General features: G+C 34.1%; 1 protein-coding gene across 4 annotated transcripts in view; it reads right to left on the minus strand.

Moving 5' to 3' along the window:
* Positions 1–27,448, minus strand: part of KMT2E (lysine methyltransferase 2E) — a 91,088-nt gene that overhangs the window by 29,755 nt on the left and 33,885 nt on the right. For 3 of the 4 annotated variants that reach the window (XM_027539706.1, XM_027539704.1, XM_027539705.1), the window contains 9 exons: positions 22,122–22,236; positions 20,550–20,779; positions 17,608–17,688; positions 11,492–11,550; positions 10,379–10,551; positions 7,267–7,305; positions 2,630–2,857; positions 2,061–2,191; positions 966–1,083 (listed from right to left, as the gene is read on the minus strand). In XM_027539706.1, the coding sequence (XP_027395507.1) occupies positions 966–1,083; positions 2,061–2,191; positions 2,630–2,857; positions 7,267–7,305; positions 10,379–10,551; positions 11,492–11,550; positions 17,608–17,688; positions 20,550–20,779; positions 22,122–22,236 (1,174 nt within the window). Of the gene's footprint in view, positions 1–965; positions 1,084–2,060; positions 2,192–2,629; positions 2,858–7,266; positions 7,306–10,378; positions 10,552–11,491; positions 11,551–17,607; positions 17,689–19,978; positions 20,068–20,549; positions 20,780–22,121; positions 22,237–27,448 lie in introns of those variants that run through there. The other variant, XM_027539707.1, reaches the window with a different exon arrangement.

Consider the following 27,448-nt stretch of genomic DNA (forward strand, 5'->3'; position numbering starts at 1 on the left):
TTTGTATTTCTGTAAATTATTTTCTACCTTTAGGAGCATTTCATCTTGCAATTTTGAAAACTATTCTTTTCAAAGTAATTCAAAATACAACATGGAAAATACACTATTAATTATAAGACTTGTACATAAATCAGTGATTATCAACTGGGAAGGAGGTATACATTAATTCAAGTTTGATACAGGCTCAAGTAGCATCAAAATGAAAATACTCTATTTCATCAGTTCTATGATGCACATTTTTTCATCTTTTAACATCTCTGAATGAGAGTTTTACAACTGATGGCATCTTTGATTTAATGAAAAGAAGTAATGATACAGTTTATAAGTAAACAGTTAGAACAGTTTAACACTATACTTTTCTACGGTACACACTGTTCCAGGTACGTAGACACGCATTAAATCCTTTAGTCCACATAACATCTTTTTACAGATAAAACTGAAGCACAGATAAGGATACAAAGCTAGTTAAGTCAAATAGAAGACATGAACCTACAAGTCTGGCTTCAAACCCTACACTCTTAACTGTAACATTATGTAACTATAAAATGTTTATTTTGGTATGAGAAAAAAACAAACCAGAAATATTTTATATACCACTTCTAAATCACAATTAAAAAAATAAAACTTTAGAGAAGCACATATAAAATCAACTTTAGCTTTCAGCTTTGTCATCAACTTTGATCAAATCAGAGCATATATTTGACTCATAGAGCTTCCAGAACAGAGAAGTCCAATATTTTCTCTTAGAATGAACATCACTATTTCTTCAATATGTAAAGTAACTGAAGACCTCACAGCCAGTATCATCTTAATTTTTGTAATGGAAAGACGCTAGGCACTAGAAAATGCATCAATGGATACAAACTGTTGATCTTTTCTGGCCACCAGACTTCTGTGCTTAATTTAATACTCAGATTCCACACATTCCCTACCCCTGCCTCCCCAAAGGATTTATGTATGCTAACCTCTGCATTGGGTGTACAAGAACGCCTGATGAACCGAGCTTCATTCCCAAAAGTCCTTGCATCAACACACATTTCTAGGCCATGAAATTTAGAATAGAATAAAACAAAAGGGTATGGTCTACAAAAAAAGAAATACATTATAAACTATTAACATTTTGAATTTAAGAAATTTCTAAAAGACTCATATTAAGTAGGGAGGCCAAGATTTGAATACAGGCAATCTGATACCAGAATCCATTCGTAACCACTAGGCTAATTCATGCTAATATGATTTTTACCTGCTCCTATAACCTTACCTAAGCCAAAGAAAATTAATTAGTTCAAGGTGGGAATTCAAATTTACAAACAATGATAGAAAGGGAATGACTACTGCTTTTACATAAGGATTCATAATGAGATGCCATTAAAGTTCCTATCACTCCATTTAAGTGTTTGAGTCACAGCACTGTTTCAGATCAAATCTGTTAAGTAAAAGGGAAAGATTCTTGTGTATCTTTCATAAGTAATACAAGTTATAACAATACAAAATACTTAAATAATTATAGTATATAGGTTGAGAATGTTATTTCCCTAGAGAGAGAAAAATACTTCCAGACCTCAGGGATGCAATTGCTATCATAAGATCACATCAATTCCCATTCCCCAAATCACAAATGATAGAAGAGGCCTCCAAAGTCCTTCCGGTACCAAGAAAGCCAGAGCTGAAAGTGGTGACAATAAAGACCAAATCTAACATACTCTGATAAAAGAAGGACATGGTCACCAATGGTCTTTGCAGGTTCTAGCAATCCTAGATGGAAAGGGTTCCTCATAACATCAGGTAATCAGAGATTTTCATTATACTATACTGCTACAGTTTAAGTAGATTGTTTTAAGACTGTCAACAAAATAGGATGGGTAAGATTCTAAGGAATGCATCTGCATCTTTTTTGTTGTTATATTTTATCATGGTTCAAAAGTTATCATCAGTCACTGTTCAACCACACTATAGTTTTAAATATTAAAATGATTAGAGAACAAAATACACATTATAGTTAAATTAGTCAAAAATTCAATACTTAACTATAGAAAACTAATATGGGAAAATAAATATACCTCTTAAAGAAATATCCATTTGCTTCAAACTGCTCTCTCAACATAAACTTCCCTCTGTATTCAATGATAAGTGCATCAGGAGGCAAATCTTTTGCAGATTTCAGAATCTTCTTATTTTTTTGTATATGGCTCTACAATGGGAGAAAAGTTGAGATTAACTAAACCAGATTGCTTCTGGACTTTCCTGGTGGTACAGTGGGTAACAATTTGCCTACCAGTGCAAGGGACATGGTTCAGTCCCAAGTCTGGGAAGATTCCACATGCCTTGGAGCAACTAAGCCCATGAACCACAACCACTGAGCCCATGTACTGCAAATACTGGAGCCCGCTTGCCTGGAGTCTGTGCTCAGCACTAACAGAAACCACCGCAATAGTTTCTCTTTGAGCGCTGCAATGCAGAGTAACCCCTGCTTGCTGCAACTAGAGAAAGCCTGTGTGCAGCAAAGAAGACCCAGCACAACCTAAATAAATAAATAATATAAAACCAGACTGCATTCAGTCTAAGTACTTAAAATACACAGTAGAAAAACATTTTTGTTCTATCATCTTTTGGCAAATGATATATTTACCTCTACAGGAGGTTTGAAGATCAAATTGTTGGTATTCAAATCTGATTTAATCTCTTTTTTGTCATTTCCATTGCCCAATCTCAGAGCTATTCTTTGTGCCTCCCTCTGAACACTCTCACTATATTGGTTATTATTTGCCTCTTCATATTGATCCATCCATGCTTTGATTTTTGTCTCCCATCCAAAATTTGAAACATCAGATGAAGGATCAATCTCCGGAGCTGAGCCCTAAAATCACAGCAAACTGAGCATTAATATCTAGATTTTAAGTATTTATACACACACACACACTAAGACAATCTATATAAAAGAATATAAACTAGAAATAATGATAGGCTTTCTAAGTAGGTCCCAGTGGGGGAAAAAAACCCACAAGTGAGCAGCTTACTACATTTTATACTGATGGCAGACACACGACTTGGAAAACTGAAGGAAGGGGAGTTAATCTGAACAGCAGAAACTTTTTACTACTGTAGCCAAATTGGAGCTATCAATAAAACTGCAACAACCCAAAACAGTCTACGGTTTAAAAAAGACAGTATACGAAATACTTTTTTGAATCTACCAATATCTAGTGTATGCTCACAGTTGTATTTAACCAGAAAAAAAATTTGCAATTATACGTAAACTATACATATTGCATATTAAGTATAAACTTATTTTCTGATATAATACTTCAACTTTTACCATGTTTGTAACAAAAATATACTCTGATAGCTTAATTTTGTGTAATTCCAAGATCTATAATGAACTGTCCACATGATAAATTTTACATGAGAATAAAATGTCTCACACAGTGGGAACAAGGACCTTTAAGCTTAAGTGCTTGCCCCCCTCCATATCCCCTTTTAAAAGGTTTGAAAGTGAAAGAAAAGTGAAAGTGAAGTCACTCAGTCGTGTCCGACTCTTTGCGACCCACGGACTGTAGCCCACCAAGCTCCTCCGTCCATGGGATTCTCCAGGCAAGAATACTGGAGTGGGGTGCCATTTCCTTAAGAATGCTAAATGCTATACCACAGCAATATCTTTTTTGATCCACTTCCTAAAGTAATGAAAATTTTAAAAACTGAACCTAACTGAATTTAAATGCTTTTGCGCACCAAAGAAAACCATAAACAAAATAAAAAAGACAACCTATAGAATGGGAGAAAATACTTACAAATGAAGTGACTAACAAGGGATTAATCTCCAAAATAAACAAACAGCTTATGCAGCTCAATTGAAAAAAATAAAAATAAAAAATGGGCAGAAGATCTAAATAGACATGTCTCCAAAGAAGACATACAGATGGCCAAAAAGAACGTGAAAAGATGTTCAACATCACTAATCATTAGAGAAATGCAAATCAAATGAGGTTATCACCTCACACTGGTCTGAAAGGCCATAGTCAAAAAGTCTACAAACAATAAATGCTGGACAGGGTGTGGAGAAAACGGAGTCCTCCAATCCTGTTGGTGGAGATGTAATTACTACAGCCGCTATTGAGAACAGTATGGACATTCTGTAAAAAGTAAAAATAGAGCTACCATACGATTCAGCAGTCCCACTCCTGGGCATATGTCCAGAGAAAACCATAATCCAAAAAGATACAGGCACCCCATTGTTCACTGCAGCACTATACACAATATCCAGGAATGGACAACCTAAATGTCTATTATCTACAAATGAATGGATAAAGAAGATGTGGTACATATATTAAATGAAACATTACTCAGCCCTAAAAATAACAAAATATAATGCCATTTGCAGCAACATGGATGGATGGAGAGACTGTCAGACTGAGCAAAAAAGAGAAAGACAATTATGATGATATCACTTATATGTGGAATCTTAAAAAATGGTACAAATGAATTTATTTATAAAACAGAAATAGAGTCACAGATGTAGAAAACAAATTTATGGTTACCAAGGGTGAAAGGGTCAGGGGAGGAATAAATTGCAAGATTGGGATTGACATATATACTAATATAAAATAGATAACTAAGAAGGACCTATTCAATATTCAATACTCTGGGAACTCTACTCAATACTAATGACCTATATGGGAAAAGAATCTAAAAAAGAGTGTATATATGTATATGTAAAACTGATTCACTTTGCTGTATAGCAGAAGCACACCACAGTAAAACAATACTCCAATAAAAAAAAAAAAAGGATGCTAAATGCAAAGTAGTGAAAAGTTACAACCTCTCAATAGGTTTTATGAAACAAAAAGGGAATCCCTTTTCTCGCTGGAATAAAATTTATAGAAAGGCATAATTACCACATATTTTTAAAATTTATTAAAGCCAGACTCCCTCAGTTATTTGTAATCTCAGGATGAAAATGAATTAATGCAGATAACAAAAACATATATTGTATCTTACTGATAGTATAATTCAAATTTATAGTGAATTTATAATGGACTTAACACAAAGTTTCAATTAAGCTGTTTGTAAATGCTGTTCTGATTTCTACAGAACTGAACATCTTTATGAGAAGATAATTTCCATAATGTGTACAACTTGATGTAAGTATGAAATTTTAAAATCACGTAAAGATTTCAAGAAAATTTTTATATATGCTGTTAAACATGTACATGTGTACAGTTAACACTTAACTAAAATTTACCATCAGTCCACCTTACGTATAAGTAAGTAAACTATCACAAAAAGTATCTCCTCTATAATGAAACAAACTATAGTAAGTTGTCCAGCTACTTGATAGTAGGTTTATTTTACTAATTGATATTTTATGGGCTCACGTATTCCACATTAATAACTGATCACTTGATAAATAATAGATTTTTATACAAATATGAAACATTACATATTTTGGCCTTTATTTTTATTTATTTTTCAGAGTTTTTCACAGTGAATATAGTTTATGTAATACAAAAATGTTTTTCATATATTATATAGACAAGTCTACAAGCACTTTTTTTTAACTACCCATTATTTATTCATAGAGGTACAGTTGATTTACAATATTATATTAGTTTGAGGTGTATGTCAGTGGTTCAAAATTTTTATAGATTATACTTCACTTAAAGTTATTATATAATAGTGGCTATATCCCCTGTGCTTCTTATTATCCTTGTAGATTATTTATTCCATACACAGTAGTTTGTAACTCTTAATCCTCTAACCCTCATCTTACCCTTATCCCCTCTTCTCCCACTGGTAACCATGTGTTTGTTCTCTGTAAGTCTGTTTCCATTTTGTTGTATTTATTCATATTGTTTAGATTCCATATGTGATAACAATGATATCTGTCTTTCTCTTACATGACACTACATATTAAGATTTTTATCACCTTTATTAAAGAAATCTAGTCCATTTAAATTTTCTTTTCTGTTCCCCTTTTAAAAAAAAACAAAACAAAAAATTCCTCTACAGAAGTGGATCAGAGCTCTTCTGTATCTCTTAAACTTCTTTCATGTATGACAGAATCACTTACTGGAAATGTTATGATCATAAACAGACATCTTCCTTGAAAAGGAAAAGATTTTCAAAGATGCACAAAGCATTTTTAAAGTTTTAATTTCTTAGTCACTTCCTTACACAATAAATGAAAACATATTTCAGTTAAGTAAAGATGCTCCTTCCTCATTAAGTCTGATATTCAGATTAGATAAAATGGAAAGAAAGGAAAACCACTGAAGGATCAATAGATCCAAGAGTTTAATATAAAACCCTTTTCCAGATCTCTTTACTCTGGCATCATAAAAAATACCATAAATACAAATTTAACATGGTAAACATAAAATACCCAACTTTAACATATAAAGAACATTTTATAAGACTTTGGACTTGCAGTATGTTGAACAACACCATGTATTAACATTCTTAAGAAAGAATAATCATTTGACAGCTACTTAATGATCTGTTTTTCAGGAATGTGGGATAATTAATTATTATACTTTATACTATGGGGACAACAGATACATTTTAATATTATTCCCACATCCCATTTTAATACCTGCCAACTTGAGACACTTATTCTCCTTTACTACCTATCCTAGAAACCTAAGAGTAACACTGTGTAGCTGATCTGTATCATCCAACACAAACCTATCTTTTAAGGGAAGGCAGAGTTGGAGGAGGGTGGGAGGGTTGGGGTTTGAGGGGCAGGGCTTGCTTCTCTCAGCAATCCTGGCATCTACAAAATTAAGGATGTATACTAATTATTCAAGGTACAAGTAACAAGTTTGTACTTACATGGTGAGTCTATGGTGATTTCAAAGTATTTTATAACTATTGACTTGACTAAATCCCTAGAATTCAAACTATGTAGAAGAGCAAAATTTCAAATTTCAAGTGTGATTTTGCATTTATATGTCTAGTATACTATAAAAAGTGGCACTAGAGACATGGAATACAATGATAAATGAAAAATGAATCAATATTAGAAATCATTTATGTTATCTCCTCTTGTTTAATATTAACAGTGTTAATAAACTCTAAGAATGGTATATATTAGTCCAATTAGAATTCTCTATGGTCCCACTTCTTCCCACTTTATTTCATAAAGATAATAAGCAATGAAATGACACAGAATGCAGAGAGCATTAATGAAAGATTATGACCAAGCAACCACTTAGTAAGTTGTTAGATACTTGACAATTGATAGTAAGGGCTTAGATTCAATGTGTTTACCTTAACTCTTGATGATTTCCTAGATCCTTCACGAAAGGCCTGAAATAACACAGAATTCTGAGTTAGATCTTTAAAAACTGGATAAATTAATATTTAAGAATGATCTCACTCAAGCTTTTTTTTGAAATTGCATAAATTACACAAAATATGGTAAAAACCAATATAGTCAGAACTAAGGGAATACTGAAGTAAAATCATCTACTAGAACACTAAACTATTAAAAATAAATACAGACAATGCAAAAACATGAAAATATGTATGCATATAATGCTAAGAAAATGTCTAAATTTTCTATTTGCTCAATATTAAAATACAATCATGGAAAAACACCTGATAAAAGTTGGAAGGTATTAAAAATATTATAGTAGTTTTAAGTCATGAGCCAAGATTTGGCGTGGGGATAAAACAATTTTGTTATTACTTTAATTTTCTAGGTCAACTAGCAAGTAGTATTTGAGCACCTATTGGGACTCAAATAATAAGCAATGTGGTAAACAGAATTGTACTTAACAAATATTTAATGGGAACTCTCTATTCAGCCACATTCTAAAGTGGAATTTAAGACTCACTTCACCACTCCACTCCACAAAGTGAGTATATTTAGAGAGATTAACTCTGTATTTAAAGAGATTAACAAACATTAAACCTAGAGTAAGCACTATAGTTCCAAATTTAAGTTCCAAGTTTGTGTGTAGACTGTCTGTTGGAAGAGAGCAAGTTTTGTTAAAAGAGAGGAGGAGGAGGAAGAGAAGCAGCAGCAGTAAGAGCAGCAAAGAATCTTCACATAAAATATGGAAAAAGAACCAGGAACACAGAAAATGGATTTGTTCAGCCATGTGGGAAACTGAACACAATTCTGGTACTAAAGAAATAAGAAAGAAGGCATGCAATAAGCAAAAATATGTTGCATTAAAAAAAAAAAAAAACTAGCATACCACACTTGTACCTACTAAAAACAGTATGACATAAGACTGGTTAAAAAAATGTAAAATTAGGTCATGAAAGTCAGTCAGATTTTAAGATTCTGGCTTAAATACTTTAAGTTCTTCATTATGATGGAGGAATCTATGAAATACCTCTCAACAGGGAAGGGCTTCCCAGGCGACGCTAAGAACCCGCCTGCCAATGCAAGGGGCATAAGAGACACAGGTTTGATCCCTGGCTTGAGAAGATCCCCTGGAGAAGGAAATGACAACCCACTCAAGTATTCTTGCCTGGGAAATCCCATGGACAGAGGAGTCTGGCAGACTATGGTCCATAGGGTTGCAAAGACTTGGACACAACTGAAGTGACTTAGCATGCAGAGAAGTGATATAAAACAATATTTGCAGAAAATGTCATAACCAAGTGCAGAGTGACTGAAGTGGAAAGAGGATAAAGTTGGAGAAATTAAAGAAGGTATTACTATACTACTATCAGGGCATACTGGGTTTGTAGAAGCAAAAATGAAGAAAAATAAGAAAACAGAGAAGAGACATTCCAAAGGAAAAATCAATAGTGAATATCAAAGACTGAAGATGATTTACAGATTTTAAACCTGCATAATGGCTGTGCAGCTGAAACAAAAGAAAAATCTGAAGTATGATGAAAGAAGATACAAGTTTGGTTTACAGAGGAAACACTGAAAGAAAATAATAAAAGAACATTCATAAGTTAATATGTGCTGACAATCATTTTATGAAAAAATATCAAGTTTAAAAAATTCAAGTAAAACTGGAAAATTTTAACAATAAAGTTTTAAAACTCCTAATATATGGGTCACAATACACAATCTATGTCTTTAACAGTGTTAACACTTTATGTCAAAGCTCTGAATTGCTAAAACAGCAACCAGCAACACCTTACTAGGTGTTTATGAGTATTTTTAAAAAGTCATCTGTCCAGAATGTCCACTGTGAACTCCATTCAAATTTTTAACAATCAGCCACAACAACAGGTTGAATAAAAAGCAAAATTAGATGCATCTTTTTGCTATGTATTTTTAACTACATACTGCCCCAACAGTAGTAAAAACATAACAGCAAAGCAAACTAGATCTTTACGCCCAGTTCTTAGATTTTTTTTTTCCTAATCCTTATGAAGTATTACTAACTCAACATGAGAGAAAAAAACCGTTAACACCTAAACATGACTTCCTAAATTGTAAAATGCACTTAATAGATGATCTCTTCCTCTGTACATTACACTCTGAGATGAGGAAAGTAACAATGAAATAAAGCAGAATGTGATTAAGTGCTATAATAACAGGTTCAAGTGCTATGGTGAAATACAAAGAAAGATGATCATATTTGATAGGAGAAAAGCAAATTTCATTGAAAAAGAAGTGCTTCAGATGGGCCTCAAAGTAGAATAGGAGTTTAAAAGATAAAGATGGAGAAAAGAATAGTCTAGTAATGAAGGGAACAGTGTAAGTAAAGATAACATGTCAGAAAACAGAGGTAGAATTTGGTTATAGTTGTATAGAGAAGCAAAATTAGAGAGACATATATGTGAAGACTATTAGCATCAAGACTTACTTTAAATAGGAAGGTGAAATTAGAAAATGGAAAAATGTATTTAAAAGTACATGCTGCCTATTAAGTAATCAAATATCATGAAGAATTACTCCAAAAAAAACAATGTTTTCTGGGGGTAAAACTTCATTTTATATCTAGGTATAATTTCACTCTTTACAGTTTTCTGTATTTTAATACAAAAATTTAAGTGAGAAAAATCTAGATAGTAAGAAACTCAACAAATGTGTATGTAGCCTTATTAAAATGATTAAACATGATTCAGAAACAAACAGCTACAAACCTCTACCCATTTATAAGCTACTAAAAATTTAGCACTCTTATTTCTGTTTTATAGAACAGCAACCTTCACTAAATCTTACTTTATCTTTTGCATTTTTATAACTAGTCTCATCACAGTGATGATTTCAAAGCAGTTTGCAAACATTTTTCTCCACTCCATTTCAATCTATAAAACACATTAAAAATTTTTAATGTTTTTTTAATTAAACTTAGATCCTGCTACCTTTTCTAGCTATTAATACTATCCATAATTCTCCTGTCTTTCCTGTAAAACTGTCACTTCCCTTCTAGTCATCTTCATAACAGGAAAAACTTACTTTTTTACATTTTGAAATATTTTGTTCTTTCTCCCCACTTTTTTTCCTTCTTTTATCATTAACCTTAGAAACCCTTGAAGCAGTTAAAGTAATCGATGTTGGGGTATGCTGAAATGCAGTATATAATTCCACAGGAACCTCATCACCACTCTCAGTTGCACTGGTATCACCATCTTCCAAGGCAAAATAAAAATTATTGCATAAATAATATTTCTATTTCAAACAATAAAATAACATTCTACATAACAAACTATTATGTCTCTATCTTTCTGAAGAATAAAAGTTTTTCCCCCACTTCCTCACTCATAGTAAGACACATTTAAATGCAAATTACAAATATATTTCTTATACATTAATCTAGAAAGGATACAAAATCTGACAAGGTACTCAGATGGTGTGACCATGGGAAACAGACACCTACAAACATTGCCAGTGTCTGTAATTAAAACTTCTTTATGAAGGGGAATTAACTGAGCCATATCTAGCAAATTTCTATATACACTTACCCTTTTCACCCAGCAACCCCATATCTAGGATCTATCCAAAGATAAAATGGGACACGTACAAAAAAAAGCAAAAAACACTATCTAAAAGGGTTTCACTGACCTTCCTATTTGTAATAACAAAAACAAGACAAAACAAAAATGCTAGAAACAATTTAAATATTCATCAAACAATTCAAAAAACTTATCATTATTCAAAACCACTTGTATTGGTGTCAACATGTTTTAAAAGCCGCAGTGAAAGTTTAGCATATGTTACACCTTTAAATCCTATTCCTAAAAATAAAATATATACTATTCCACGTGATCAACTAATGGATCGCCATCTTTCTAAAGAACAAACATATTTTACTTCTTTAAACCAAAAGGTTATCTATGTGCACGAAAATATGATTTTAAATTTTAATTTTGTTTTCCATATATTCTAAACTAAATACTACTGTTCTATAAAATCTATAAAAAAGAATATTTAAAATGTATACCTGAGATAGTAAATTATACATATAACCAATGTTCATTAGCCAGGGGTTTATATCTGACTAAAAACACGCAGGCCACTTATTCTCTCAGTCATACTAAAGTTCATTTACTATAGATCCTTTTTACCTACCTGACATATTTTCCCTTTTCCGGCGTTGTAGTAGCACCGCCCTCTCTTTATCCAAACTCCTATAATTAAAATATTAACATATTTATCAAGCTTTCATAAACTTAGATACAAAGCAGATCTGTTTTAAATGTGATAAAAACTTTATGATTTCTCTAGTATTCTTATTGAAAAACGAACAACATAAATTATGTGTACTATCACTTGCCTTGCAGTTTAGATTTGATTAGCATAATTAGCAGTAGATGCCAATTAACTGACTCTGTTAAGAAAACAATTTTTTACTTAGAAAACCAGACTCCTCCGTCCTTGGGGATTCTCCAGGCAAGAATACTGGAGTGAGTTGCCATGCCCTCCCCCAAGGGATCTTCCCAATTCTGGGACTGAACCCAGGTCTCCGTTATTGCAGGCTGATTCTTTACCATCTGAGCCACCAGGGAAGCCCTACTTTTTCCCAAACTGAATATTTAAAAGCAGAAGTTTAGGGGGAAATGGTAATATAATTATTGCACTATTACTATCTGCCTAAATTATTTCCATTTTTGAAATGATAAACACTAAATATTTAACAACTAAAATATTTTATTAACCTGTTCCAGCCTCCACTCATGAACTAGAACATCCATAGTAATTGTTTTATTTGCCCCCCTCACCACCCTTGCAACATTTTCCCTGTCTAAACTTATTAGTCTAAAGGTCAGATACCTAGATACAGTTATTTGGGAGAATAAGGGCTTTAGACTGAAGTACCTGCTACTCAGACTTGCCTTAATGTCTAGTAGGTCAAAACTATCCTAGCATTACTGATAACTCTAGTTATCACAGAATGACAGCCAGTTATTGCTGACGTGACTATCCTCATTAATGGTCAGTTTTTAACTAACTCTTACTGAATTCATCAGTAGATATTTACCTCATGATTAAAAATAAAAGAGTCTAATATGTTAAAAAAAAAAAAAAACTCTCTGGCAAAAGGCTGCTGCTGCTGCTGCTAAGTCACTTCAGTCGTGTCCGACTCTGTGTGACCCCAGAGACGGCAGCCCACCAGGCTCCCCCGTCCCTGGGATTCTCCAGGCAAGAACACTGGAGTGAGTTGCCATTTCCTTCTCCAATGCATGAAAGTGAAAAGTGAAAGTGAAGTCGCTCAGCCGTGTCCGACTCCTAGCGACCCCATGGACTGCAGCCCACCAGGCTCCTCCATGCATGGGACTCTCCAGGCAAGAGTACTAGAGTAGGGTGCCATTGCCTTCTCCTCTGGCAAAAGGCTAGTAACTATTAAAGGTGAAACAAAGTCACATAGAAAAACCTCACTCATAAGCAATGAAAAGTATCACAGTGAGATTACCATTTCTCATTTAGTTAAATCAGCAAAAATCCAAGTCTATCAAAAACTCTGTTGTGAGGCGGGGGAAAATAGGCACGCTTATCCATGACTGGTGGAGATTCAAAATTGAACAGTTCCTACTGGAGGGGAATTTGGTGGTATCAGACAAAATTTTACACATACACTTACCCTTTTACTGAACAATCTCACTTCTATTTGCAATTACAAAAGACTGGAAACAACTCAAAGGTCCACTCAAAGGGCTAAAGTATACAACATGTAAAAGATGGAGCATCTTGAGTTATAGGAAGAAGTTAATTTCTATATTATTAACATGAAGTGATCTTCAGAACAAATTTTTAAGACAAAAAACTACTGTGGCAAAAACTCTATGTGCCACTGCTTATCTAAGTAAGGAGGGGAATACAAATATACATGTTCATATCCGTACTTCCCTGGTGGCCCAGTGGGTAAAGAATCCGCCTACAATGCAACAGACCTGGGTTTGATCCCTGTGTCAGGAAGATCCCCTGGAGAAGGAAATGGCAACCCAATTCAGTATTCTTGCCTGGGAAATCCCATGGACAGAGGAGCCTGGTGGGCTACAGTCCATGAGATCACAAGAGTTGGACATGACTTAGTGACTAAACCACCACCATGTGCATATCTATTTCTAGTATAACAAAAATTGGAAGGAATAATTGATTTTTTTAAAAATTGTTACTTTCAAAGTCAAAGGAACAGGAATGATGGGACTACTTCTTACATAACTAAATAAGCATATGACTATACAAGTAAGATATAAAAAGTAATTCTTAAAAATAAAATTATTACTCATCCATTTCTCATAGGAAGTAAACTGATACAACTACTCTGCAAAATAATTTGACACTTTTTTGAAAAGTTATTTTTAATTGGAGGATATCTGTTTTACAATGTTGTGCTGGTTTCTGCTGCATGACAACGTGACAATTTCTTATAAAACTAAACATGCAACTGGGGCTTTGCAAGTGGCCCAGTGGTAAAGAACTCTCCCGCAGTGAAGGAGATGGGGTTTCAGTCCCTGGGTTGGGAAGATCCCCTGGAGAAGGAAATAGCAATCCACTCCAGGGTTCTTGTCTGGGAAATCCCATGGACAAAGGAGCCTGATGGGATACAGTCCAGGGTCGTAAAAGAGCTGGACACGACTGAGCAACTAAACAACAACAGCAAACATGCAACTACCAAATGATCAAGCAACTGCACTCTTGGGCATATACCAGAGCAAGCAAACCTTAGGTTCACACCCCAACCTGTACACAAATGTTCATAGCAACTTTATTTGTAATAGCCAAAAAAGTGGAAATGACCCAAATGTCCTTCAGTGGGTGGTTAAACAAACTCTGGTACATATATACCATATAACACTAATCTGAAAAAGGAAAAAAAAAAACCACAAAATACTGATAACATGCCACAAATTAGCTGGTTTTCCAGGGAATTTTGCTCAGTTAAAAAAAAAAAGCCAATCCCAAGAGGTCACATATTGTGTAATTTCATTTCTGTCTTTAAATGACAGAATTACTGGAATAGACTATAGATAGATTAGTGGTTGCCAAGGGTCAAAGATCGGAGTGGAAAGAGGTGGATACGTCTAGAAAGGCAACATGAGGCATCTTCGTGATTGAAATTTTTTGTATCCTGACTATACCAATGTAGTATACTGCCTGTGATATTGTATTAACAGTTTTTCAAGATGTTACCACTGGGAGAAATTGAATAAAGGACGCAAAGGATCTCTGTATTATTTCACAAATGCATGTGAATCTACATTACTTGAAAAGGTTAACTTTTAAAAAATCAAAAATAAAACAACCAAAGCCTGAAGTGTGTAGTGTGTAAACAGTAAAATTCTTTCAAAAGAACTTAAACACAATAAATTAACTATACATCCCTATGGAAAATATCTAAAGGGGGAAAAAAGTTATAAACTTTTTATATAATCATATTGTTGGTGATAATGTTGGTACTGTTACTCTGAAACTGTTATATTCTTCTATGCGATTAAGCAGTTGAGAAAATTATGTGATACTCTAATTACACTCCTGACTGCATTGTTGAAAACTAGCATAGAAGGAGACACAGATGGAATATAGAAACAGTAAGATGAAAACCTTGTACAGTTGACCCCTGAACAACGAGAGGGTTAGGGGTGCTAAAATGCAGCGTGTGTAGTTTTGTAGTACTTACTATTGAAAAAAATTCACACATAAGTGGGCATGCATAGTTCAAATCCATGCTGTTCAAGGGTCAACTGTATCCCTAAATTTAAATTGCAATTATCAATATAAGCACCTGTATTTTATCTTAAAAATAAACAGACAAAACTTATAGTAGACTAGCTTCGTCTACTAAAAAGACATAGGAACACTGAGAAGACCAGTAGGAAGGAACATTACTAGCTCTCAGATTCTGGTCTTGAAAACCTATTCTGAGCTTGGGGCACAGAAGTATAAATAAGCCTGAGATATCTTGTCATGCTGATAACTGCAATATGCTGATACTCAATATGTTTAAACCCCTGACTTCTTAAAATTCTTTTCATTATTCTAAAAACAGATAAACACTACAAATCAACAAGCATTTATCCTGCCATTCCTCAGTAAAATATAAAAGAACGGAACAGTTAATACGGGGAAGTTCTACAGAAACAGTCCAGCTAATAAGTGATAAGCAACAGAATTAACACATCACTTAATTTGCAACCAACCCCTAATAAATTAATAGATCTTAAAAATGACTATCAATGGGTCCCATTCATATATTACGTGTCACCTGATAGAATACAGTCTATGTCTATGTCTTACCCCCAAAAAAGGAGGGGGATCTAAATCTAATCACACACTATTTACAGAAATATAGAGAGAAAACTGTTAAATCATGAAAATGGAATTGGTAAACTCACCAGGATAAACAATTCATTCCCTTAAAGAAACAAACTGCAAAGGAGATTGAGGTTGGTGGGGTAAAGAGTATAGGTTTAGATTACTAGAGACTTAAAAGAGATGTATATCAACGATCAATACTTTAAGAAAGGCTGGGGCCTTTCCTGAGGGCTCAGTGGCTAAAGAATCTGCCTGCAATGCAGTAAAAACAGGAGACTCGGGTTCAATTCCTGGGTTGGGAAGATTTCCTGGAGAAAGAAATGGCAACTCACTCCAGTATCCTTGCCTGTAGAGTCTCATGGACAGAGGAGACTGGTGGGCTACAGTCCAATGGGTCACAAAGAGTCAGACACGACTAAGCACGAGCATGAATGGGAGCTTCCCTAGTGGTCCAGTGGTAAAGAATCCGCCTGCCAAGGCAGAGGACACAGGTTTGATCTCTGATCTGGGAAGAGCCTACAAGCTGCAGAGCAACGAAGCCCATGTGCCACAACTATTCAGCCTGAGTTCCAGAGTCCTCGCGCTGCAACTACTGAGCTCATGTGCCACAACTACTGAAGCCCTGACGCCCTAGAGCCTGTGCTCCCAACAAAAGAAGCCTCCACACTGCAACTGAAGAGAAGCCTCTGCTCACCTCAACTAGAGAAAAGCCTATGCAGCAATGAAGACCCAGAATAGCCAAAAATAAATAAATAAATAATGTTTAAAAATAAAAAGTGATCATGGTATCTCCCCTGCCAGGTAAGTATAATATTTATTCTAAGTTTGTCTTTTTCACTTGCATCTCTTTTCTACCTTAATACAGTTTTAACTTATGAGGAATCTATATGTAGCTTGGAATTGAAATGACTTGAATACACACTAATTCCACTTTGATCTGACACCATGAAGTACTAATTAAGTCTCAGGTATTGCCTGTTTCTTAACCCTGAAGTTGAAACTCAATATCAAGAATTTGAAACAAATTAACTTGGGAAGGAATGTAAAGATAACATTGTCTGGTTTGGCCAGAGCATTATTAGTGTGTTAAATAGTAATAAAATTTTTTGATGTGCTGTTTCAGTTTTCAGTAGCAAATAGATGTGTTTATAGAAGATCTTAATAAAACTTGAGACTTATTTGAGTAAAAAAAAAATAAATAAAAATAAAAAGTGGTTAAATGTAGCAGATTTTGTTGCAAGTATACTAATCGTTTTGTGATTACAGATTTTTGTTAAGAATTCTTTTATCGATACATACTGAAATATATAAACAGAAATATATGTATACTTAAATATATATACGGATACATATGAATGGAATAATACAGTTGAGATTTGCATTAAAATACATGAAGGAGAAAAATTCACAGCAGTGTAAATGAAAAGATTATTGAGAACTTTTGAAGCAGGGTGGTAGAAACATGTGGGTTCCTTATACCAGTACTTTTATATAGGTTTGAAATGTCCATTTAAAAAGATTTTTTAAAAACACAGAAAAAGAAACGGCAAGAAAACACATTATTGCCAATAGGTGGAATAATAGTATAAGCCCTACAAAACTGTGTATTAGAAGGGAAGGCCATTGTAATAACTTTTTAACATAATGTGCAGTCCACTGAAAAAAGATGTCACTTAGAAAATGCACTAGGATTTTATGCATTATTAAAAACCCTAGATAGAAAATAAACCATGACACATTATCAATGGAAAGATTCTTCCTGATTTTAGGGATGTCAGAATGAAAACAAACAAAACCCCAAATCATAAAAATGAAGCCCATATTAACACAGTATCCACTAATTGCTTAATCTAGAATTCATATATAAACTTCTAGTAACTAAAGATTACCTCGGTAAAATTACTGGCAGTTTTACTACATGCACAACTTACCTAGGCTGACAACGTTCACAAAGATATGTATCAGGAATATGCTGCCTGTCAATCCCCATGCAGTCAATATGTTGCCAAACACTTTAAAAAGGAAGGGGGGAAAAAAAGCAGAACATACAAAATATTATTAAAATCATACTTAAATTAAGATTTGACATTCTATTTAACTATCACTTAATAAGTGCCTATTTTGAGTTTAGTAGTATAAAAGGTAATGTGAAGAATTCATAGAAATATGTCCTCGGGAAGATAAAACTTTGAGATGTAAAAGTAAGAGGACAAATATGGGATATCATCTACATGATACAAATTTCTAAAGCAAATATAATATTAAAATGTAAAAGGTACATATTTAATTACAAATCACAAGCTGCAGATATCCACACTATTTGGTATTAATGGGAAAAGCATCCTGGAGAATAATGGGACTTGAAGAGAACCTCACATGGGAAATTATGAAGACAGAAATGTCACATAGCAACATTTTCTCAAGTAGATGGATATAGAGAGCAACAGTCAGAGGCAGTTAATGTATTTGAAGAATGTTCGTTTTGAGAAACAGAGGGGAATAAAATTCAATTAGTAAAGTGTATTTACAGTATATAGAACCTGGAATGTCAAAGTGTGTGTAGCACTCCTCTAACTGGCAACAGGTAACAACCAGAGGTTGTTTTGATGGTATATAGTATTCAAAAAAATTTAAAAAACTGAAAGTATAAAAATCAACTAAAAGGCTTTTCCAACATTCCAGATCTAAGTTAAAGAACCGAAAGAACTAGAATGATGGCAGAGAAGATGAAGTTAAAGAATCCAAGAGTCATTCCATGAAGATCGAGACTAAATTTATTATGAACTCTATTTTTAAGAGTAATACATGGAGCAGCTTGAGGCAAACTTCTCAAGTTTGAGGCTATTTTATGGCCAAAACTTTAATTGGTCTATAGCTGATATATATGCCTGTTCTAAAAATAATCTTATTCCTTATACAGTAATGAGCTACTTTTAATATATATAATTTATACATAAAAGCTACTAAGTTAACTGCTATGATCTTGCTCTTTCTTAACTGAGGATGTTGGGACAAGAATTGGTAGAATGTAAAGATAACTGTCTATATATCAAAGATGATAGGGGAAAAAAGTTTAAAAGAAAAGCAAAGCACTTGATGAGAGTTAGGATAACAAATTATGTTAAATTTGGGGGGTAAGTAATTGTGTCATGGAGACAATAGAAGAAATAAAACTAGGAAATGAATAAATATCAGAGCTCTAGTTGGCAAACTTGAAAGAGAGTATGGGCAGCAGGTACATGAAAATACATAGAGCCAATGTAAAACAAGAATAGAGGAAAAAAGATTAAGCCTGGTAGTATATATTATACTCCAGGTTAAGCAGTAGAAAAGTAGAATAACAAAAAATTCATAACAAATAGACCAGTTGCTAAAAAGCAAATACCCTGAATAATCCAATATATGTGAACTGGTCCTTCAAGAGTTTGTAGATAGGTATAAATCCTAAGAACTATTTCACTATTTTCTAATAGATATATATTATATATAGATCATTGCAATTAATCAAAAGAAAAACACTTTAGATTATGCATTAGAATAAAAATACTGTCAAATGGTATATAATTTATCACATAAGACAAAAATCAGCTATGAGATATTTTATATGATTGGTTAAAATATGAATTGAGAGTTGCTAATTAAAAAATAATGAGGAAAACAAGTTACCAGTGAAGTTATGTTCTTTGATTTTAAATTTACCTCCTGAATTAACTTACTGAGGTGATTGCTCATGGTAATAGTATGTACCATAAGTTTAGTTGTTAATTTGAAAAAGTATCACAATATAGTTTTATTATTAAAATTAACTCAAAGTATTAATATTACAACTTTCCATAAAAATAACATCAAATTTCACATTTCACTTAAGACTAATTTTCCCCATTTTTGGCACCTTTTTGAAATATAACCCTAACTGCATGTTTGTATCAATTACATCTCACTCCTAATCACCTAACTTAACAGATGGGAACAGATTACAAATAATGCAAAGTAATTTATATTTGGCTCAACAAGGCCAAATATTATACTCACATTCAAATATGAATACTATTTCAAATAAAATAATGAAGCTATGCCTTAAGGACCAGATCCAGGATATTCTGAAAACTATCAAACTTTCTTACCCCCTACAGTGCTTAAATACTGCTTAAATACTCTCTGCTTCCCAGCCTATGCAGGGGATGGACTCAGTAACTTTCAGGTTGAAATCCTACTATTCCCTCTCCATCCTCCCCAACTCCCTCCCACCAGAAAAAAAGATAAAGAAAGAAAACAAAACCCCACTTTCTGTCCCAATCACACCTTCTCTAGGGGAGGAGGCCTTTCTTGGTGGTTGAACCAGGGTTGGGGGAGGGGAGACTGTGGTTCTGGTTCAAGGAGACTCCAGAGTGCTGCAAGGTTCAAGTCAAAAGGAGGTGAGAGAGTCAGGTCAAACAAACATCAATCAAATGTATAATTCCCCCAAACTGGAAAATCACAGTTGACTATACAGCACAAATAATTCCAAAGGAAATACACAGGACTCAATTCTCCTCTCATTTGTATCTTGTCTACTTTATGTAGTGTATTACTATTGAATGAGTGAAAAGAGAGGTGTGATTCTGTATACAGTTTAGAACTGACTGCCTATTACTCAATTAACAAGGATTTCCAAAAAAACTCTTAAGATAGTTTTTTTTTTCTTTCTTTCTTTCTTTCCCATAGGGGCACTTTCTAGGAGCAAAACAGATTGCAATGATAGTAGCAGAAGGATCACTTTAAAAATTCATTTATCAGTTCCTTTCAAAGCAACTTTAATTATCTTTTCCAACATTAACAATCACAAACATTAGGAGCATTCAAGAAAACAAGCAAACAGCATGAAATATTTTACCTGCATTTGTCACAACAGATCATGTATCCATCATCATGTGTAAAACCACATATGCACCTGGTTACATCAGTACCATAACTTCCATCCTCAGATGTGCTGATTGTAGTAGCACTGGAAGTTTCATCAAAATTAGGAGTGGTAAAGATGCTTACTTCATTTTTGCTAATAAGAACTGATGGAGGAGGGGAAGCTGGAGGTGTTGGAGGAGGACGAGCACCATAATTATGGTCCTGGATAATTAAACACAAACACAGCACAATGTAATTTCAGTAACAGTATGATCTAAGCAACGTAAATAAAATTCAGTCTTTAACCTATTTGAGAGAGATGAGATTGGCCCATTTCTTCCTTAATATCTTTAAAATAGTGACTTGCTGAAACTAAATTTTAAACCATAATAAATGAAAATATCTACCTACAACCTTGGTCATCTTCACAATACAAGATGTGAGAATAGTGATGGTTAAAAAAAATAAACACAAAACCCTTAGAAAATAGAGGCCAAAGAATAACAAAAACAATTACAAAAGACATATTGTCACTAGACAGTATACAATAGGGATTTTTAAAGTTTGGGTATTTTTTATTCTGGTCCAAGTGGTAAAAATTTCTTTTTTTTTTATATTTTATTTTGTTTTTTAACTTTACAATATTGTATTGTTTTTGCCATATATCAACATGCATCCGCCACAGATATACATGTGTTCCCCATCCTGAACCCTCCTCCCTCCCCGTACCATCCCTCTGGGTCGTCGCAGTGCACCAGCCCCAAGCATCCAGTATTGTGCGTTGAACCTGGACTGGCGACTCGTTTCATATATGATATTATACATGTTTCAATGCCATTCTCCCAAATCATCCCACCAGTCCAAAAGACTGTTCTAAAAATTTCTGATAATGGCAACTCGATAATACCACAAATGTGTTCAGTTCTGCAGCTGTTTCAGTCTATACTCTGCCTCTTACTAGCTATGCAACACTCGATAAGTTAACTTAGATAAGCTTTCATTTTCTCAGCTATGAAATGGGGATGAAAATTATACCTATGAGGTTGTTTTTGAAAATTAGATAATATATGTAAAAATACATATTAGTCAAGCTAATATATATATATATATATATCAAAAAATATATATATATGTCAAGCTCAGCACAGAGCTTGACATATAAGAGCTAAATCAGTGGTAACTATATAATTTATCATATAAATTACTATATAATTTAAAATCAACAGTAGATAGTATAATTCTACCTACAGTCTTTTTATAGAGAAGGTAAAGAATTATAACACTTAACTAGTAAAAGCATAAAAAGCAAAATAATAATACTATAAAAATTTCTAAGGAATTCCTCTTATAGAATTTTAATCCCTTGAATAAATATAATTAGATCAATGACAAATTAAACTACAAATTATATACCTAATTGTTTAGATAGTATAAAAAGTCTGCATTTTAAATATTCAGTTTTAGGCATAACACCACATACATCAACTTTCAACTTTTAGATGTAAAAAATACAGATTTATATACAGATATAAAAAAACCTTCCAAAGAAATGTTTGACACTTACCGCATAGGGCAAACCAATGTAACTGTGTGAATGATGTGAGCTGCTGGTATATAACTGGTGGGGATAACTGTTGGATTTCTCAACTACCACAGGGCTAGCTTCTACGGATTCTGGTCTGGAAGGAAAAACATTGCATCAAAGAGAATTCCACTCAAACACTATATTGGCTATACAAATAAAATGTCTTTAAAATGTCTAAAACATAGACACCCTGCAGATATGACATACCCTATCTAGAGTCCATGTTATAAGAAAAACTTTTAGTTAAGTACAATAAATGTCCCATCTTCAAACTCTGATATAGTTTCCCTATCACTGAAAAAATTACTAGACATTAAAAATCACTTAATGTACTCAGTGGCACTGGGGACACTATGCACAGGGGTGGACAAAAGTGGTAGAAATAATTTAAACAAGACTGAGGACATACTGAATCCACATGCATGGACCCCAATTTGAATGTGAAGTATACATTTCAATGTTCAAAGCTTTATGTGTGTGTTACTATGTCAAGATATAACAAAGTCTTGGAACTATCAGAAAAGCTAAGGAAAGGAAACCTTACAATGAACCAAGACTTGCTTATGAAAAAAAATGCAACCAGTAGCTGTGGTAGTGTCAGATTAGCAGTTCTGGCCTCATAATGACTAACTGATGATGAGCTCACCAACCACTGACAGTAACAACTCACCTACTATGGTTGACTTCTAAGTTCCCTGGTCTAGCATTTTATGTACATCACCTGCCCAGATTCTTCACTTGTATCAATCCTCCTGGAGCCCTCATCTGACAATTCCTATTGATCAATGTGGCAGTGAACCTACTTCTGAGGGCAATTCACACTGAAATTAATTTCTCCCTTGCACAAACACAACATGACTTATTTCCATGCCTTTATTCTTACCAAGCCACTGTTTGAGATGATTTTTTCAAAACCTTTATCAAACCTCTTAATCAAAACCTTTCCTTAGAATTTAATACTATTTGAATTCTTCATGGTTTAAGGCTGCTTAACGCAGTTACAATCTAACTGGTCAAATTTCTGTTGTCAACTACTTCTCTCCTCAACTCATCCCTTAAGCAAATTCTCAGTTTTGCTCTAAGTGACTATTACTTGGGATCCAGTGTGCTACAATCAGGAGAGAGAGAGAGACATAAACTAAGGTCAAGCAGTTCTGAAGGAGATTATAAAAGAAGAGTCTCCAAAATATTCTGAATCTTTAGAAAACCAGTACTCCCCTAATAGCTATGCTGTGATGTTAAAAATTGACTTGTTTAATCTTTTAAAGAGAAATGTGTTTAATTCCGAAATTAATTCACGTTTACTGTACAAACTTTAAAAGAGACATAACAAGAAAGTGAAAGATCATGTCTTCATCCAAACCTGATAGACCCATGTTAAGATGCTTTGTATCCTCCTCTATATTTGTCTATCCATAAACACATCTCACCGTTTTTTAAAAATGAGAATATACAATATGTATTCACAATTTGGTGCTTCCCTGATGGCTTGTGTGTGCGCTCAGTTGCTTCAGTCATGTCCAACTGTTTGTGACCCTGTGGACTGTAGCCTGCCAGGCTCCACTGTCTGTGGAATTCTTCAGGCAAGAAGACTGGAGCAGGTTGCCATGCCCTCCTCTCCAGGGGATCTTCCATACCCAGGGACTGAACCCACATTTCTTAAGTCTCCTACATTAGCAGGCAGGTTCTTTATGGCTAGCATCATCTCGGAAGAATTCACCTGCCAATGTGGTAGACCCGGGTTTTATCATTGGGTGGAGAAGATCCCCTGGAGAAGGAAATGGCAACCCACTCCAGTATTCTTGCCTGGAGAACTCCATGGACAGAGGAGCCTGGCCAACTACAGCCCATGGGGTCCCAAAGAGTCAGACACAACTTAGCGATTAAACAACAACAAATTCACAATTTGCTTTTTCAACCTTCCAATGTTAACACATAGTGCTGTCTTATTTTTTATAACTGCTTATTTCATTATATGAATGTACTATAGTTTATTTAATAAATTCCCTACTGGATGTTTAAATTGTTCCTATTCTTCAGTGTTAAGGCATCATTGCAATTGTATACTGTTCTATATATAATTTTCTGTTTATATAATGGTATTTCTACAACATGGATTCCTTGAGGCAGACATACTGAACAAAAGGATAAAATTCACATAAAATGAATAGATAAACTGCTTTGATTACAATATAGATTCCTTTCAAATTATTTTAAAAATACACAGCAGGAGGACTTCCCTGGTAGTCCACTGGTTAAGAATCCACCTGGCAATACACGGGATACCAGTTTGATATCTGATCACAGAACTAAGATCCTATAGGCTCCAGAGCAACTAAACCTGACTGCCTCAACTACTGAACTCATGTGCTCTGGGCCCATGCATCACAACTAGAGAATCTGTGTGCCACAGTGAAAGAGCCAATGCAGCCAAGTAAATAAATACATATTTTTAAAAATACAGACTGCGACAGCAACCATGTCTGGTCGTGGGAAGGGTGGCAAAGGCCTCGGCAAGGGGGGTGCTAAGCGCCATCGCAATTAAAAAAAAAAAAAAAAAGAAAAAAAATAAAAATACATAGAGGGAAAAAGTAGAGTTTTAGCAATTCCTGATTATTAGAGCAACATGTAAGAATTATGGCCATTATAGAAAGAATCACTTTTAGGGATTTAGAATGTGGCAAGAAATTTGTATTTTGGAGTAGATAATGGGTGTGAATTAAACAAGACTTTCAGCCCAAATACAGATAAACTCAAGCACGTAAACAAGCCACAAATCCTTTGCATAACCTCATGATTCAAATTAAAGCTATACAGTACTATTCACAATTGCTAAGACATGGAAACAACCTATATGTCCATTGACAGATGAAAGGGTAAAGAAGATGTGGCACATATTATACAATGGAATACAACTCAGCCATAAAAAAGAATGAAATAAACTATTCACAATGACATGGATATAACTAGAGATTATCATACTAAGTGAAGTAAGTCAGACATAGAAAGACAAATAATGCATGGGGTCACTTATATGTGGAATTTAAAACATGGCACAAATAAACCTATCTATAAAATAGAAGCAGACTCACAGACATAGACAACAGACTGGTTGTCAGAGGGGGAGGGAAAGAGAGAGGGATAGACTGGAAGTTTGAGGTTAGTAGATGCAAAGTACGACCCAGAGGGATGGTATGGGGAGGGAGGAGGGAGGAGGGTTCAGGATGGGGAGCACATGTATACCTGTGATGGATTCATTTTGATATTTGGCAAAACTAATACAATTACGTAAAGTTTAAAAATAAAATAAAATTAAAAAAATAAAATAAAATGGATAAATAACAACATCCTCCTCTATAGCACTTAGAACTATATCCAATCTCCTGGGATAAACCATAATGGAGAAGAACACAAAAATGAATGCATATGTGTATAACTAAGCCACTTTGCTGTACAGCAGAAATTAGCACAACACTGTAAATCAACTATACTTTAATATTTAAAAAAAAAAATTAAAGCTCTAAGTACTGAAAAGTTGGCAATGCAAGAAGGCAGAAACACTTCATCAAGATCTTCATTTCTATGCTGATACTTACTAAGAGTAATTTTAAAAGGCAACAATGTAAAAAGAAATGGGTTGACACAGTTTAAGAATTTTCCTGAACTGTAAGATAGTATTTAACAGAAAACGAAAACAAAAAATAGGGCACCAGACATTCTTAGAAATGTTCTTTAAAAAGTCCCATGGTGCTAAATATCCTCAAAGCACACAGTAAATCTGAAAACAACTTTGTGACAAATACCAACAGTCAAACATCCTTTAGATCCAGTAACCCCGTTATTGGAAATTTATTTTAATAAGATTAATTTCCACTAATCAATTACTCACAGAATTGAGATGTTCTTTGTAATTCTATTCCTAAAACCAGGTATACAAGTAGAAATTATTTAAATGTCCAACTAGTAGAAAATGATTAAATTTGAGCAAACCTACTATATTTACACAAGGACAATGCACAGCAAGAACTCACAGTAAACAAAAATTACTACATTATGGTTATGGGAGCTTTCTCAAAATCTCCTGGAACATTAACACAAAGCTTTAATAATTTTTTTATACTGCATGGCTAAAGAGATAATATACAACAGGTTTTTGTGTAAATAGTTGTTACAAGTTTTGCCAAGAGAACACACTGATCATAGCAATACCCTCTTCCAACAAAACAAGAGACGATTCTACACATGGACATCACAGGTCGTCAATAATGAAATCAGATTGATTATATTCTTTGCAGCTGAAGATGGAGAAGCTCTACAGAGTCAGCAAAAACAAGACCTGAGCTGACTGTGGCTCAGATCATGAACCCCTTATTGGAAAATTCAAACTTAAATAGAAGAAAGTAGGGAAAACCACTAGGCCATTCAAATATTACCTAAATCAAATCCCTTACAATTATACAGTTGAAGGGACAAATAGATTCAAGGGATTACATCTGACAGAGTGCCTGAAGAACTGTGGACGGAGGTTCGTAACATGGTACAGAAGACAGTGATCAAAACTATCAAGAGAAATAAATGCAAATAGCTTAGAAAAGAAGAGAAGCAAAAGGCAAGCAAGAAAAGGAAAGATAAACCCATTAGAATACAGAGTTCCAAAGAATAGCAAGGAGAGATAAGAAAGCCTTCCTCAGTGACCAATGCAAAGGAACAGAAAAACAAAAGAATGGGAAAGACTAGAGATCTCTTAAAAACTAGTTACCAAGGGAACATTTCATGCAAAGATGGGCACAATAAAGGACAGAAATGGTATGGACTTAACAGTAACAGAAGATAATAAGAAGAGGTGAAAAGAATCGACAGAAGAACTATACAAAAGCAATCTTAACGACCCAGATAACCATGATGGTGTCATTACCCACCTAGAGCCAGACATCATGGAGTGTGAAATCAAGAGGGCTTTAGGAACACGAACAAAGCTAGGAAAGGTGATAGAATTCCAGCTGAGCTTTTTCAAATCCTAAAAGATGATGTTGTGAAAGTGCTGCATTCAATAGGCCAGAAAATTTGGAAAACTCAACAGTGGCCATAGGACTGGAAAAGGTCAGTTTTCATTCCAATCCCAAAGAAGGGCAATCCTCAAACTACCACACAATTGCACTCATTTCACGTGCTAGCAAAGTAATGCTCAAAATTCTCCAAGCTAGGCTTCAACAGTATGTGAACCGAGAACTTCCAGATGTTCAAGCTGGATTTAGAAAAGGCAGAGGAACCAGAAATCAAATTGCCAACATCTGCTGGATCATAGA

Source organism: Bos indicus x Bos taurus, chromosome 4 (assembly GCF_003369695.1).
Source record: "Bos indicus x Bos taurus breed Angus x Brahman F1 hybrid chromosome 4, Bos_hybrid_MaternalHap_v2.0, whole genome shotgun sequence".
NCBI classification, from domain to species: Eukaryota; Metazoa; Chordata; class Mammalia; order Artiodactyla; family Bovidae; genus Bos; species Bos indicus x Bos taurus.